At 39.1% G+C, this 16,923-nt stretch overlaps 1 protein-coding gene across 1 annotated transcript in view; it reads right to left on the bottom strand.

The window, feature by feature from the left end:
* Positions 1 to 1,551: 1,551 nt before the first annotated feature.
* The window catches only part of Taok1 (TAO kinase 1), a 95,634-nt gene continuing 80,262 nt past the window's right edge, over positions 1,552 to 16,923 (bottom strand). Inside the window, 3 exon segments of the mRNA XM_038325002.1 lie at positions 1,552 to 10,647; positions 15,559 to 15,741; positions 16,593 to 16,805. Of these exon segments, the coding sequence (XP_038180930.1) occupies positions 10,186 to 10,647; positions 15,559 to 15,741; positions 16,593 to 16,805 (858 nt within the window). The 3' untranslated portion in view covers positions 1,552 to 10,185.

Genomic DNA, 16,923 nt, shown 5'->3' with positions numbered 1-16,923 from the left:
TTGGAGATGCTGGGACTCCAAAGTGTACGACTCCAAAGACACATACACGTCCACCTGTAAAAATTCCCTCCAGAGTCACGAGTCACTGTGTGTAGCCCCATACAGCTGACAGCACCCTTAGCAGCATTGACTCCCTCTATTCATTACAAACAAGCATTGAAAATTAATAGTGGGGGAGGTGGCACACACCTTTAATCCCAGCATTCTGGAGGCAGGTGGATCTGTTCGAGGCCAGCCTGGTCTACAAAGCAAGTTCTAGGACAGCCAGAGCTGTTACACAGAGAAACCCTGTCTCAACACCCCCCCCCCCCCCACCAAGGAAAGAGTAGAAATTTGAAATTTGCCAGGACACAAACAGGAAGACTGGTTCGGGAGCAGCACTGAGATGCAAGCACAGCACAGGTGCCTTGGAGTTAGCCAACATCTGTTTATATTCTTGCACTCTCTACTGTTTAAGAAGAGGGGGTAGGGGAAGGGAGGGAAAGGAACTCTCCTGCTGTAAATGAACAGTAGAAGCAAAGCAAAAACACTCTGTATTTTAACCCTCTTGATTTCTTCTACACTTAAGCAGAAACACTGAAAACGGACCCAATTTTGGTTCTACCACATAATGTGACAGGCACATTCAACTCTTTGGGAGGCTGAGGAAGGAGGGTGGAAAGTTCAAGGTCAGCCTGGGAAACTCAGAAAGATCCTGTGCTATAGCTAAGAGGCCTTTTAATCCTCGTAGGTGGAAAACAGAGGCAAGTAGATCTTCTAGTTGTTTTGTTTTTTAAAAGGGGACATACCTTTAACCTGACCAGAGGTAGAGGCAACTGAGTTCCAAGCCAGTCTAGTCTATAGGGTAAAACAATCTCAAAACGAAGACAAGGAGTTGGTAAGAGGGCTGAGCAGGGTTATAATGCTCACCAAACCTGACTGATTCCTGGGATCATGGTGGAAGGCGAGAACTGACTCTTGAAAAATGACCTTGGCACCCCGCCTCCCTGCCCCCCCCCCCACCAAATACATGTGTCAATGTCAATGCTTAAAAACAAGTTAAAGAGGGCTGGGGGATGAAGCTCAGTGGTAGAACATAAATCCCCCATTCTGATCCGGTGGAGGGAGTGGCAGGGGGGTGGTGATGTAGTTGTCAAGCTCACAGCTAGCTAGCACTGTACCTGAAATATCCTTACAGAAAAATTTCACTAAAAAAACTAAACAGGGCTAAAAGATGGGCCACTGGTTAACAGCACTTGCTCTGCATGATGTGATGGCACATGTTTTTAATCACAGTGACTGGGAGGCAGAGGCAGAGGCTCTGAGGATCTCTGAATTCAAGGCCAGTCAAGGTAGCATAGAGAAGAGCTCTTACTGCTCTTTCAGAGAACCCAGGTTCAGTTCCCAGGGCTCAGCAAGTCTGTAACTCCTGTTCCAGGGAATCTGATGCCCTCTTTTGACATCTTCCATTACCAGGGACACACAAAGTGCACAAACATACATACAGGCAAAGTATCCATACACATAAAAGTGAGTAAATCTTTAAAAAATTAAGAAAAAGAGCAGACACTCTGTGTACTAAAATTACTTTTATTACAGTTGATCTTTTAAACATTTCCTTTGCTATGATACAAAGGATACTTACAAACAAAATATTACATATGACCTGTTTTCGTTCTTAAGGTTCTGACAACTTGGTAACAGCTTTAAATGCACAATCTATACAATTAATACAGGTTATATACGAACTATAAGGTATGCTGAACCAGAGAATACTGACAGTATACTGTACAATAGCCTTACCAGTTAGTGCTGTGGACCATTTCTACCAAAAGGAAATGCACACCTGCGGTCACCTTTACCAGCTGGTGTGGACAGAGAGGGAGAGGCTTCTTCCTCATCGCAACCCTTGTAAGCCTCCACTGTGGGCATCTGTTTAGTCTAAAATTGGAAAGGACTGGGCTTACTCAAAATTATCCACTGTTAAAAGTGCTAGGATACTGTATGTTCAATATATCTCTTGCCCTTTCCCCAAAATCTATCCCAGTTTTAAACGACCATAAGTCCTTTGTCCACTATGAAAACCCTACAGGCTCAAGGGCTTTAGGAAATGAAGGCTGCCAAAAAAGGAGGCAAGAAACCAAGCCAAAATCTAGGTCTTGCAAAATCACTTTCCCCTTCACCAAAGGGAACTAGAAATGTACAAATTCATTGACGAACCTCAATGATATCATATCAGTTAGCTGATAACCCTCATTTATCAGGACCTGACTTGTGGGAATAACTGAAACAGACTGTGGACAGCACATTCCACATTTTGTACAGGACATCTCGCTTAGTTCAAGTATTCCCTTTAGCCACCAAAGCTGGTCCTGGGACGACAGGTGTGCACTTCTCTCTCAATGGTCTACTCAGAAATGATAAGGTTACAGCTTTTTTTTTCTTTCTTTTTTTTTTAAATTTTAAATAAAAAAAAAGCAATTGACTGAAGCATTGTCTTTTTTTTTTAAGGTAAATAGCAAAAATAAAATAAAAACCAACCCTGGCATTTGCACAAATAAAGCAAATGGAATGCCATGGCCTTTAAGAGGTTAGTAGAAAGACTGAAGTGAAGAAAATTCAGAGAAAAAATCATGTATTAATTTCCTTCTTTTTAAAAATTTCTACATGTGCAAAAAAACCATGCTGTTTGAGGAAAATGAAAAGAAATGAGTACATAAAACTAAAAATATAAATAACGTTTAGATGATTCGGTAAAAGCAGAAACCAGCCTGGGTTACAGAAGGGTTATACATTCAAGATGCTTTGAACCCAGTGGGGTAACTCACGTTAAAACTGTGTTAATAGTTAACTTTAAAAATCTCAAGTTTGTTCTTACATCTTCACAATACAAGCAAAGCTGTTTAAAATATACACTATACATATTTCTCATAGTCTCTCCAACCTCATTAATGCGCATTAGGCTTTTTCATATACTAAAAGGAGGGGTTCTCAAAGCTAACTTGCTCATTATAACCTGCATTATTTAAATGTTTTACATGGGATAAAAACCTTTTCAGACTTACATAAATAGGATTTAGCAACACAGTGTTAATTTAAAAACTCTAAAGCATTTACAAAGTCAGGTTGGAACAGCCTAGGGAAGTTATGTGCACTGTACTTTAAAAGGTTATTTACATCAGACCATTGCTTTTGTAAAAATTTCCCTAAAAAAATTTAAAAAAAAGAGAAAACCTATTCTAAACTAGCAGAGGGTCATAAAAAGTAAAATAACAAAATTATTTCCTAATGGAAACCCCACACATCCCTCTTCACTTGGACTTTACTCTATGAAACCACGTGACTCCTAATAGGCTCTTCTATCAAGTGTCAAGATAATGTGGTAAGTTTGCTAGGTAAATTACTGGCCAAGTAGACTTGAAAAAAAAATGTTTTACCACCTTGACTCTGGCTTGGGTTACATGTGTATTTAACTAGAGGGGCAATCTAAATAGGCACAATTCCCATTTAATGTGGAATAAAAGGCAAAATAAAATTGCTAGGAAGAAAGGATGATGGCTTCTTTGAGAGTATGACATGCAGGGAAGGACAACAGCACATGTGGAATGAATGGGCAGCAAAGACAACAGCATGGCAATACCCCAGGGGCAGCCAACGCCTTGATAAATTGATATACCTGTTTAAGACCCAAAAAGGGGCAAGAAGGGCTCCCATACCCACACTGTTATTTGAGATAGAGACCAACCAAACTTCAGACATCAGGCAGCTGCATCTTTCAAAATTACAGAATTCGCTTGATGACCATGTACAATTTATATTAACAATAATGTTCATGCCGAGGCAATGTATTTGAGGGCTAAGAAAAAGCAAAATGTGCCACTAAGAGAAACCTGTTTCCATAACTGGTCTTCATGCTTTCAAGTGGCTCTAATATACCTTGGATACTAAGCCAAGCCATGCAAAAGCAAAGAGTACATACTTTTTCATTAACATTGGTATCTCATTTCTAAACCACTGACTTCAAAGTTGCCATAGAAACATATAACACAATACTGAAAGCATACAATTGAGGGTTCATGGATTTTTAAGAAACACATTTCCCTCATCTATGTTCAACAGTCTTTAATATCTTAGCTACAAGGCATATCAGAGGAAGGGAGGTTAAGTGGGGATAATGTCAAGGAACATACGGAATTCTGGACGTAGGAAAAATGTTCCAGAAATGGGATCAATGTGCCAGCAATAAGCATAGTTCATTTCATTTTAAAATTCAGTTAAAAGAGCCCATAAACAGTCCCAAACCATAGTTATCACCTGCATAATTTACATAACATTAACACACTTGCACTTTATAGACAAACACTCTGTAAACATGGCCACTGGGGGAGGGAGACTCCCTACACCTCACTCATGACTGACATGTAATCATATTAAATAAAATTACTTAGTTTCAAAAGATTTCAAACCTGACCAATGATTAAGCTCCATTTCTCCCTGTTTAACAACATTTAGGCATTAATTCTAAAAATGTCACCTAGGATGGTTTCAGGGTTAAATGCTAGAACCACAACTAGCAATGACAGCAACTCCTCTCTAGCTGGCACAGACCTATAAACTTTAGTACAAAACCAAAAAAAATACAGAAACTAGGTCAATTTGTTAGCTACATATTTACAGATAATTACATGATTTCTCACTCATAATTGTTGAACTACAAGTGAAAGGAAACTGTGCAGGCTGAATTACCCGTACTTTAGGGGAGGGGGATTCTTGAGCATCAAGACACCCTTTGTCATTCACTGAGAAGTCTTACCTTCTCTTCTCTCTATATTCCCAACTACCTACAGATGTAAAGATTATTATATCCAGTGGGCATCAACTGGAGAGGATTAACTTTTTCCTCTGTTTGAAGAAGAACCCCTTGTATATTTAAAAGGAAAGCAAAGCAAAATAAAATCACACTCATTCACTCACACACCAATATCACACACACAGTTTGGATTGCTGGAAACAGTTAACAGATATGGTGACACAGTACATGGCTCCCCAGTTTGTGTTTTCTGTTTCTTAAGATACTTATTTTTGCATGAATGGGCAGTGCAAGTTTCAAAAGTCTGCAATAGGCAGATACGGTGCATATTTCATACATTTATAATCTGAAGGCCAGCACTTGTTTGAATAAAACTTTGGAAGTCTGAATATAATCAAAGAGGAAAATAAACAAGTCAATACAACTTTAAAATGGGCTACCAGAATTCAGCAGAAAATATAAATGCACAAGAAGGAAGAGTTCTCCGCTTTACTTTCTTTTTCTACAGTGTTTAATAAAAATTTCCTTACAAATCAATAGTTATTTCCAACGTAGATCTACTGTAGTGATTTCATAAAAGTGCAGACAACATAACCAGACACAGCAAAACAGACGTCAATCAGTAGTCCTTGCATACAAGAGGCATGTATGCTGAGTGTACAGCACACTCTTCATCCTTTAAGGAATCCGAGGGTGGGAATTTCCAGTTCTTAACTAAGGGTGAGCGCCTTTTAAAAGGCGATGCTAAACAGGGAAGGGAGACTTCTGTTAAAGGGGGGAACAAAACAATGTATTTATCTTCAGTAATGATCTGTAATTTGAGAAGCAGCTCAGCGATGACAGCCCACATTTTGACTTTGCTCCTTAGAGAAGGCTCTATGTAAGAAGTAAGAATTTCTCATTATAGCAGATTCACACTTAGGACAGCTCAAATATATTATTTTTCTGAAGTTAATACACATTAGGACACTTCACATTCTGAACGAGTGAATGCAGAACTATAAACCTCCGAAGGAAAGGGCTGCTGTGGCTGAGCATGGTGGCCCACACCTATAATCCCATCACTTGGAAGGCTGGGATAGGAGTGCTAGAAATTTGAGGCCAGTCCTGGGTGAACATCAGTTACCAGACCAGAAAGCAAGACCCTGTCTCAAAAGAAAAGAAGTGAAACTAAGAAAGGGATTGCGTTGGACCAAATATCTGCTTGAATAGTAGTGGCTCAGAAGGGGTCGAAGGTGCATAAAGAACTTACTATTAGCAAGCAAGAAGAGTAAGTTAAAAGGAGACAGCCCTTCAAGAAGCCAGTATCATGCCTTCTCTCCCAGTGGTCATCTCCTGTGATTTTACAGTGTAGGAGAACCTTACATATGTTTTAGTAGTAGTTTCTTTCTTGGCAGTTTTGATCCTCAGCAAAATCAGAACTATCAGTATTAAGAGTGGAGGATCATGGCATGAACAGTAAGAATGGATCACTGGCTTTCCACCTTTGTGGAAAATCACCACCAGTGTTCTTTGCACAGTTCACTTTTCTCCTGCTTTTATCTTTTGTTGCATTGTAAAACAAACTCAAAGAAACACCAACTGGCTCCTTCCCTATCATATTTTTACTACACTGAAATTTATGGTTTCATTTTACTTAACTTTCTCTTCACTGATACAAGTGCTAAGAGATTAAAAAGGAAACAACTGAATCTACTAATCACCTTCTCATAAATATCAGCTCAGAGTACTCTTTAAAAACACACACATCCTTGCCTTAACAGAAGATAAAAAAGAAAACAACAGAACTCAAAACTGAGCCCTGGCAGACATGTATAGAATGAGTTTATCCATCCATCTATACACACATATAGACACTCATATATATATATATATATGTACACACACAATATACACATACAAATGAAAATAGCTATACCAAAAATGTGCATATGTAACAGTTTTAAAAAGCCAGTAGATCATGGTATAATACAATTTATTTCCACTTGTAAATGGCACAAATGGAGAAATGCAAAGGTGTTCAAGTACAATGAAGTCATTTTTATAGGTGAAAATAAATCATATTATTCCAGTGTCCAAAACAATGTAGTCTATATATGCTTAAAATGCTAGACATTTACAGAAGCACAAAATTACTGAATTCTGCCTTAAGTTCTGAAAAACAAAAAAAGGATGTACACAAAAAAATTGTTAGTAGCAAGATGGAATCTCTAGGACATTTTCTTTAGTGTTCTGAATGTTGTTTACTTGATGTCCAGACAGTCAAAAAATCATAATAACTATTACAAAGTTCCATTTACTAGCAAGGCCTTGACTTGAGACTGAGTGTGTTCACCTGTGGGTGTGACTCCATGTTCAGGACTGTTCAACTCTAGTTAAAGAAACATACAGAAAATAGGAGCTCTAATGAAATAAACTCGCTTTCAGCTAATGTTGTTTACACAGTGCAAACACTTTCTGATGTCACAACTTAGGGTTAGAGCTAAGTTTAAAGGAAAAATTATGTGCAAAGGGCGGGGAATTTAATTAGGAATAAAATGTCTTAAGATATGAAGCTATGTATGTTTAAAATGCTGACCCCAAAAAGGGAGAACAAGAAACGTTTCCCCACTAGGCTCTGGATACCAGATATAGATCCTAACTTCTCCACACTTCTCACCTTCTTAAACACACACATAATAATGGGGAGGAGGTAGTGTTAAACTGGTCAAACTTTGACATTTCCACATTTTTTTTTTTTTCCCAGAAAGTACATGCCCTGTCTTCAGGGTATTTTAAACCCTTTCAAATTTTCCTGCTACCAGTTTTTACTGTCACAGTTTCTGCCATGTACACGATTACTCAGAAGTTATAGCTTACACACAACCTATTAACGCTAATCATTTTGCAAACAACATGTATTTTAACTAAACTGATGGTATAATCATGACCTATATGGGAAAACCGGTGCCACACAATTAAATGAGGCAGAGATCTCTTTTGGACACAACACATAGTCATTACTCAGTCACACTAGTATGAGTACATTATGATCAAAATGGACTCAGCAACTCAATCTGACCAAGTGAAACTCACAGCTAGACTATAGGATGTATCTCTGGTAATAGTTTGGAGTCTGAAGGAATTTTCTATTCACATCTGATTTATTTTCCCATTCTAACCCTCCAGAAGTAGATAGGGTCAGATGCAGAAGCATGGTGTTTAATGGTTTTATAAGATCATCTTATAAAGATGGTCTTCTTTTAGATTTTGAACATCCTATTAAATTTAAAGCTTTCCCTTATTTCCTTCAAATATATAGAACTCTCAATTTGTTTGAAACTCTTGAATAGAATTTTGAATGCAGGAAGAAAAAAAAAACTAAAAAAGCCCCTTTCATTAACTATAATGTTTACCTAAAAACTGATGTAGATCATGTTTAAAACCCTGACTAGAGTGTGTGTGAACTCTGCCACCAACCTTATATTGGTTTTCAAAGGATCTATATAATAACATCTTCCTTTCTTCCCTCTGTGAGACAGCTGAAGGCAGCCTTGAACCCCAGACTCCTATCTCCCAACTGCTGGGATTTTAAGTATATGCCACCACACCCTGATCTAATTTCTCTTCTAATTAGTGTCAGAAACCCTTAAACCAAAGTCAGAAATTCCTTAAGGGGGCAAGTCATAGAGACTGGAATGACATACCTGGACAAGATTTAATCTGTTGTTAAGAAAACCAAGAACTTCAATAGTGGCAGATGACAATTTGGTCGCTAGTTTGTTCTAAGTATGCTTAAATGTGTTCTTGCCTTCCAATTACAGGAAAAGCAGGACCCAGAGTTAGCAGCAAGAGCTCTTCAAGACAACTGAAGAGGGAGCAGGACAATAACTTGTAAGAAACTCTGGTCTGTCACTAAAAACGGCACTGCCCCTTGCCTACCTCCACCTCAAGCTCTACACAAGCAACTGGAGGATACTAACTAGCACTGACTTAGAACACTGGATTAATCCTTCATTGAAGAAAACATAGAACACATTCCCAGGTTAGTGGTCCCTGATCACTATAACTTACTTTTAATTTTTGTTGTTGTTTTCTTTCACTCACCAAACTACCTAGTTTCTCCTCAGTAGTATTTTCGCACTAGAGACTTCTGAAAGGGACTTTACTATTGTGGGGAAGTAACATGAACCAAGATGGTTACTAAGTCTCAATGAACTAAAAGTTTGTAAGGTACTGCAGCAACAAAAACAGCAATTAAACATAGGGGACCTGCAGATGGAGCAACATCTACAGTGTGAAGATTAGTCAGCAGCTGGTGGTCATTGGCTCAGTGACTCCTAGTGGCAACTAAATATTTAAATAATTGACTATTGCTACTTGTAAACAGGAAATCCCATAAGCCAAAAGGGGGATAAATAAAATTATGTCTATGTAGTGTGATGAGTATTCTAATAGATGGCAGTTCACAAATATGGCATCATTCAAATACCTCTGGCATTTGCTTTGTGTTGGCTAAGTGTCTTTGATTTTGTACAAACAAAGCAAAGGTACTTTTTGGTGTCTTATAGTTTGGGTAGCATGAGCTATCACTCTACAAGAAACAAAATATCATGATACATAGGCTTTATCTCCTCATTCCATGCTGAACACATGTATCACAGGAACTTTTAGGGTCCCAACCCTCTGTTTTTCCTCTGATAGCTGCTGACAAGCCTGTTAGTGCAATCCCCACACAGCTTATGATCTCCTTAAGCAATGCCATCTTAACAACAACACAACCTACAAAATCAGGGACAAACTTCTGATGCACTTAGCAAAAAACTAAATGATCTTCTACCACCTGAAAAGGTAAATACAATCTTTTAATGTTCATGGTTTTCTGCTGTAGTCCAAATGAGGTTGCTAAGTCAGAGCAGTTTCATAAAGAAAGGTGTGGAGGTATGCTTCAGTAAGAACATGTTTCAGCACAGACGCTGCCTGCTGTCAGTGACTCACAGAATTTGAAATATGGAGGAAGTCTTTAGATCTTTCAATAAACTTCTTAGGCTATGGACATCCTAAAGCGATGATTCAGGCCAGTATGCTTCATTTTATTTTTATATTGTTCTGATAAAACCCCTTCTATTAAGCCAATTTCTTTTTTGCCACACACATGAAATATTTATCTATTCCCAGTTTTAAAATTTTCCAAAAGTTAAAAACAAGGAAACAAAAAGCCAACCACAAATACCCGGCAGCCAAATACTATGACATCCCAATTAGTAAACACAAAACATAACGCTTTACAAAAACAAATAAAATATACCATATGCACTCAGCTTCCACATGGTAGTACCCAAGTGAGGCTGCTGTGATGATGTCTGTAGGCAGTTTCTTTTGGCAGACAGCTCCAACGGAATTGCCACTTTCAATTATTATGTGTAAGACATGTGTGACCCATTGGATATTTGAGAAGTGACACTCGTGCTTCTGCTCATGCCCTGTTCTGTCCGTCCCCCAGAAGCTGTCCGCCTCAGAGCCTGGGGGCTATTGCGGACTCCCATACTGCTACCTCGAGGGACCCCTTGCATTGGCCCTGAGGGATGACCCCATGGCTGGGGTCCACCTTGCATTGGATGGCCCCAAGCTTGTGGTGTGCCACCCATGGGATGACCCCAGTGAGGTCCAGGCCCCCCAGTAGGATTGTGAGACCAACTAGAAGCTCCTGGGTAGCTGTGGCTGAATGCCTCAGGGGAGAGATTAGAAAGGACCATGTTACTAAAACCTAGTCTCATGCTTTCAGAGTCAAAAGCTTCAATTTCTCTGGCTTGACGCTCAAGCAGGCTACGTATTCGTTCTGTGCGTTCATTCTGCAAAGCCAACATCTCTTCTTCAATCTGTCAGGGTAGGAAAATGGAGCAAAAGAATCAATTTATGTCTCAAATCAATAATAAGCTAAAGCAACAAAAACTACTCAAAACAATCAACAGCTATTTTATGGCTATATACAGAAAATTATTTTAAAAGATATGTTAAGCCGGGCAGTGGTGGCACATGCCTTTAATCCCAGCTCTTGGGAGGCAAAAGCAGGCAGATCTCTGTGGGTTCGAGGCCAGCCTGGTCTACAAGAGCTAGTTCCAGGACAGACTCCAAAGCTATACAGAGAAACCCTGTCTCAAAAAACAAAAATGAAAGATATGCTGAGATTAAAGGTGTGTGCCACTGCCACCACTGCCAAGTTTTGGAAAATATTCTATTCCCAAATAAAAAGGATCTCACTGTGTAGCCTTAGCTGGCCTGGAACTCAGTTTATAGATCAGACGGCCTGGAACTCACAATCCTGACCCTACATCTGGAGTGTCCAGCTAAACTGTACTTTTTTTTTTTTTTTTTTTTTTTTTTGGTTTTTCGAGACAGGGTTTCTCTGTGGCTTTGGAGCCTGTCCTGGAACTAGCTCTTGTAGACCAGGCTGGTCTCGAACTCACAGAGATCCGCCTGCCTCTGCCTCCCAAGTGCTGGGATTAAAGGCGTGCGCCACCACCGCCCGGCTAAACTGTACTTTTTGATTTCATGTTAATAAGAGTTAACAAAATAACGACTTCATTGTGATATCTAATAAACTGGTAACAAATTTTTAGTTTTTAAATTTCTAATATCTCAAAAGTCTTGTTTATAACTTGTTTATTTGGATTGAGGCCCAAACAAAAACCATACATTTTGTTATTTGCCCTTAACTTTTTTTAGTTTACAGCAGTCTGTCCATTCCCCTCACCCTTCACATTGTAAACTGGCTCACTTGTCCTATTAAAAATGTCTAAATTACATCTTGATGTCATCATTTAGTATTTTCTCTTGTGCTCTACTTTATATATTTTCTATAAATGGTAGATCCAGAGGGATGTTTATATTTAAGTTGAATAAGGATTGGCGAATTGGTCATTTGATATAAACTGGCCTAAACTCACGATCTTCTTGCATCAGTCATAATTCTCTGTGTCGGAGGACAGTATATGCATGTTTTAAACCAAACCAAACTGCACCGGATTCAGCATGATATGGCATACCATCTTATCAGTTTCCTTGAAGTTTAAACAAAACAAAACAAAACGTATGGGGGTGGGGGATGGCGATGGATGAAGTTAGTACTGGTGATTACACCATGGGTCTCCAGCATTCCAGCATGCTAGGAAAACACTACCAATTAGATACTACAGGGTTTCTCTTTATCTTTTGGAGCCTGTCCTGGAACTAGCTTTTATAGACCAGGCTGGCCTCGAACTCAGAGATCTGCCTGCCTCTGCCCCTCAAGTGCTGGGATTAAAGGCATGAGCCACCAACGCCTAGTTTGATACTACCTTTTACATTACATAAGATGTGTGTCTGTTCAAACAGCTCACTGCTTTATGTAGTTTATGCTATGCTGGAATTATGGATGTTCCCACCTCAAACCTCCCAAGCACTGGCATGGCAGATGTGTCACCATGCAAGGCTTTATCCTTCTTTTAATGTAATAAAAACATTTTGAATTATTTTTATTTATGTATATGGGTATTTTGTCTGCACCATGTGTGTGCCTGGTACTCATGGAAAGTTCAGATCCTCTGAAACTGGAGTTACAGGTGGTGATGAGCTATTATAAGGGTGCTGGTAATTGAACCAGTGCTCTTAACCACTAAGCCATTTCTCCAGCCCCATCTTTTGAGTATTATTAATATTAATCAGTAGATTCTGATTGTTAACTCATGTATGCAACAGAAAGTTTTCCTTTTACTGTTTAAATGGACTTCACTGCTGGGCTTCATGATGTATGCTTGCTACCCCAGCATCCAGGAGGCTATTCATCTGGAGGAAAGATTTGAAGTAAGACTCCATACATTTTGAAGAACTGGGGCTGGGAATGTTGCTCATAAAGCATGTGCTTAGTATGTAAAATGTTCTGCATCAAAGAGAGGGCAGGGGAGTGAAAGGTAGGGGAAGAAGGAAGAAGGAAGAAGAGGGATAGCAGAAGCGGTGGATGACAGTTGATGTGGGTCCTGGGGAGCTAACTTGTCAAATAGGCAGCAAATACTACCTGCTCAGCTATCTTACCAGCCCTATTTTTATTTACTTATTTAATTATGCCCCATTCCAGGTAGGGTTTCTCTGTGTAGCCCTGGCTGTCATGGAACTATCTCTGTACGCTAGGCTAATTTCAAACTCACAGAGATGTGCCTCTCTCTGCTTTGCAAATTCTGGGATTAAAGGTGTATGATGCCAACACTATCACCCAGCTTCTGCTTTTAAGACAGGGTCTTGTTGAGTTGCTTTTTATGAGACTGAACTTGGCCTCCCCAGTAGCTGAGATTGTAAGCCTGTGCCACCAGGCTTGACTAAAATAAATAAACAAACATTAATTTCCTAATTAACAGTAACACAACAACAACAACACATACACACACACAAGCTAAGTAAGGCATTTTATTTTTAACAAGAACTACATGAACAGAAAACTACAAGCCAATGGTACAATGGTAATTTTAAGACGATCAATAGGCAAGTACTAATACTGTACAATGGACTGACACTACTTCAGCTATTGTGAATTTACTACTCAAGAACTTTGGAACATATCACTGAATTTAGTATATAAATGACTACCATTTCTCATAAAGAATGTCTTCCCTTTATAAAATTTTCCAAAAGCTTTGCTAATATCCTTTTTATGAAATTAATCTCTCTCAGACAGACAGACACACAATACACCTTAGTACTTTGAACAGTTTTTTTTTGTTGTTCTTTTGTTTTTTTTGGTTTTTCTGTAGCTTTGGAGCCTGTCCTGGAACTAGCTGGCCTCAAACTCACAGAGATCCGCCTGCCTCTGCCTCCGGAATGCTGGGATTAAAGGTGTGCTATCGGGTAAAATCAAAGCCAACTTAAGCTATAGGACTTGTCTTTACCATCCCCCCAAAAAGCTCCAAATAGTAATGATGAATCTAGATGTATAAGAGGTATAACTTTTCAGCTTGAGAAACTGGTTTTAACTTCTGTTTCTTAATAATTTCCCACCATTTGCATAGTTTCAGACCAAAGATACTACGAGTGAAGTATGATTTCTTGGTTGTCTCTCTCTCAGGTAATCACTGTAATTCTTCTTCCTCACTATGTAAACCTTCCTGCAGCCCCCTTAGATGGAGCTAGGCAGACCAAGAAGAGAAACGGAGCCATCATTGCTCCCCTCACAATCTGTGGTTTCACATAGCTTTATATTCTTTTTGTTTGTATTGAGATAAGATCTCATGTAACCCAGGTTGACCTCAAACTTGCTATGTAGGCAAGGATGATCTTGAATGCCTATCCTCCTGCCTCCACATGCCAAGGGCTGAGATTATAGGTATGTGCCACCAGGCTCAGTTCATTTTTGTGTGTGCTTTATTGTTTTGGGAACCTCAGGCCTTGATAAAGTACTTTTACAGTGGGTAAAGCCCACTACTTATCTTTCTCCTTGGGCTCATTGGTGCATGGGTCATTTTTTCTTGGGTCATAGGTCCATCCATGGGCCTATACTTCATGTCCCTGTACAATTTTCTGTGGTTTTCTTTCTGAGTCTGGTTAATGATGGTGAGAACATAAATGAAGGATTTGTGGACAATTCAGATCTTAGAGAGCATGGACACAGAGATGCATGTAAACTTCAGTATTTGAGAGAGCTCCACCTTCATTGAGTTGTTTCAGCAGCTCCTTCATACCTCCACAATCCCAAGTCTTAGTCTTCTCATGGCTCATAATCTTTACCCAATAATCATATTCCTTTGAGTTTTAGAACTCATTAGTTAAATTATTGAGCTGGGTGTAGTGACACATGACTTTTAATCCTAGCATCCAGGAGGCAGAGGCAGGTGGCTCTCTGTGAGTTCAAGGCCTGGCCTACATAGTGAGATCCAGGACAACCTGAGATACATAGTGAGATGATGTCTTGAAAACAAAACAATAAATAAAAAGTTCAATATTGAATACTTAAACTACCAAACTAGAACTAATAAAAGACAGTATTATAAAAGAAATCTAATGCAACCCCTGTTGATATTAGTAGAGTTCTTGTAAGTGCAAGGCCTTAGGCTCATTCCCTCAGTCTAAAAATGAAAATAACAAGATGTGATGGTGTAATTCTTTAATCCCAATACCTGTAGAGGCAGGGAGAGCTCTGTGAGTTCAAGGTCAGCCTGGTCTACCTAACAAATTCAAAGCCTGTTAGGGCTGTGGAATGAGACCCTACCTCAAAAGCAAACAAGAGCTTGGAGATGGCTCAGTAGGTAAAAGTGTTTGACATGCGAGCATAAGGACCTAAGTCCAGATCTCCAGAACCCATGTAAAAGCTAGAATAAGTCAGGTATACTGGTACACCTTCTCTGTGAGTTTAAAGCTAGCCTGGTCTACACAGAACTCCAGGACAGCCAGGGTCACATCGTGAAAGCTTGTCTCATAAGAAGGGAGGGAGGGATGAAGAGAGGGCAGCGAAATGTGAAAAGGCACATCTGTAATTTATGTGTTTATGGTAAAATGGAAAGCAGTGTGGGTCAGCTACCATAAACAAGGTGGAAAATGAAGAGTGACACCTGACATTCTGATTTCCACACAACCCATGGCACAAAAGCCTGTCCTCACACATAAACATGTATATGTACACAGACAATATAACATACATATATATTGGAAGAAAATAAAAATACACGACCCCATCTCCAAGCTTGTGCGCACACACATACACACACATATAGTTCTTTTGATAAAAAACAATACTAAAAGAACTCTCTTGCTTCTGCTATCTATACCTTTTGTTCTAAGAGTGCCCTGCGAAGGGAGACCCTCTGTTCCAGCTCTCGAAGCTCTCGATCATGTTGGGCCTCAGCCTGCATCTTAATTTTGCTCTGATATGCATTCAATAGCTCCAGTTCCTGCTGCAGCTGCATCTTCAAAACCTGGCATTCTGCTTCCTGTGCTTCATCCAAACGCAGCTGAAATAAAAAAAGAGAAACTGATATATTTTTCTGTGAACTATCCATTCACAACTTTCAGAAGAATGAGAGAAGACAGACCACGTTTTTGTAAGCTATATAACTGGGTGTGGACATCCCTGAAAAAGAAATACAATAACCAATACTGCGTGACAGAAGCTGTCCTGAAGATGCCTGAATAACTATACTTTTTCTTAATAAAAATCTAAAATATGATTGGGTAGTTTAAAGTGCTCAATCTCTCCATTCCTAGTAGAAATCAAAGTGAATAAGCACAGCACACAAGCCAGATCTGGGTGGCTGCTTGTTCAGTACAATAGCTAAAACTAGGTTTTACATTCTAACATAGTTACACTTTTAATAGTTAAAAGTACCTACACAAGCGGGTTGGTGGTGGCACACATAACCCTGTCTCGAAAAACCAAAAAGATATACCTACACAACACTGTCAATTTTACCTTCTGGTCTGCTAAGTCTAAAATATTATTTAGTCCTTTAAGAAAACACTTGGACAGTATTTTAGTTGTGTGCTCCAAGGTAACCATTTAGGTTCCTGTACACAGAAGTATGTTTTACCTACAGTTTACTCATCTGATCATGATAAACTGTTGAAATCCACACCTGCAGAGGGCCTTTATAGGATCTTGTGTTTAAATGTATTAGTGAAATTCTATATACACCATGCTTTTTCTAAGCAATGCTAAGAATAGGAAGAATACGGATGACCACTATTTTTCCTGGGCTATTAAAGAGCTATCATTCCCAACTTATCTTTCAACTGCTAGGGTTTCATATAGGTTATAGAAAGAAAGGGGCAATAAATTTGTTTTGCTTAAACAAAGCAAACTCACAGCTTGTGTGGAGAGCATTTCATTAATGCTATGATCATACTGCTCAGCCAAGATGGCTAACTTCCGAGTCTGTTCCTCCTTGAGTCTTTTCAGAACAGCTTTGTGCTCACTCTTTGGTGTAGTCTCCAGTAGGTGGTTTCTTAATGCTTTGTACTGTCTGGTTTGAATTTTGCATGTATCCTGAAACTGCTTTTTTATCTGAAGTTCTTTAGACTGGAAAGAAAAAAATTTTATTTATACACACACTGGAAAGAAAAAAATTTATACACACATGCACACACACAAAGACAGGAAGAAAACAGAGAAAGCCACAAAGTAAGACTGCAGATAC

Source organism: Arvicola amphibius, chromosome 4 (genome assembly GCF_903992535.2).
Source record: "Arvicola amphibius chromosome 4, mArvAmp1.2, whole genome shotgun sequence".
Taxonomy (NCBI): Eukaryota; Metazoa; Chordata; class Mammalia; order Rodentia; family Cricetidae; genus Arvicola; species Arvicola amphibius.
This window is presented reverse-complemented; position numbering and strand designations above follow the sequence as displayed.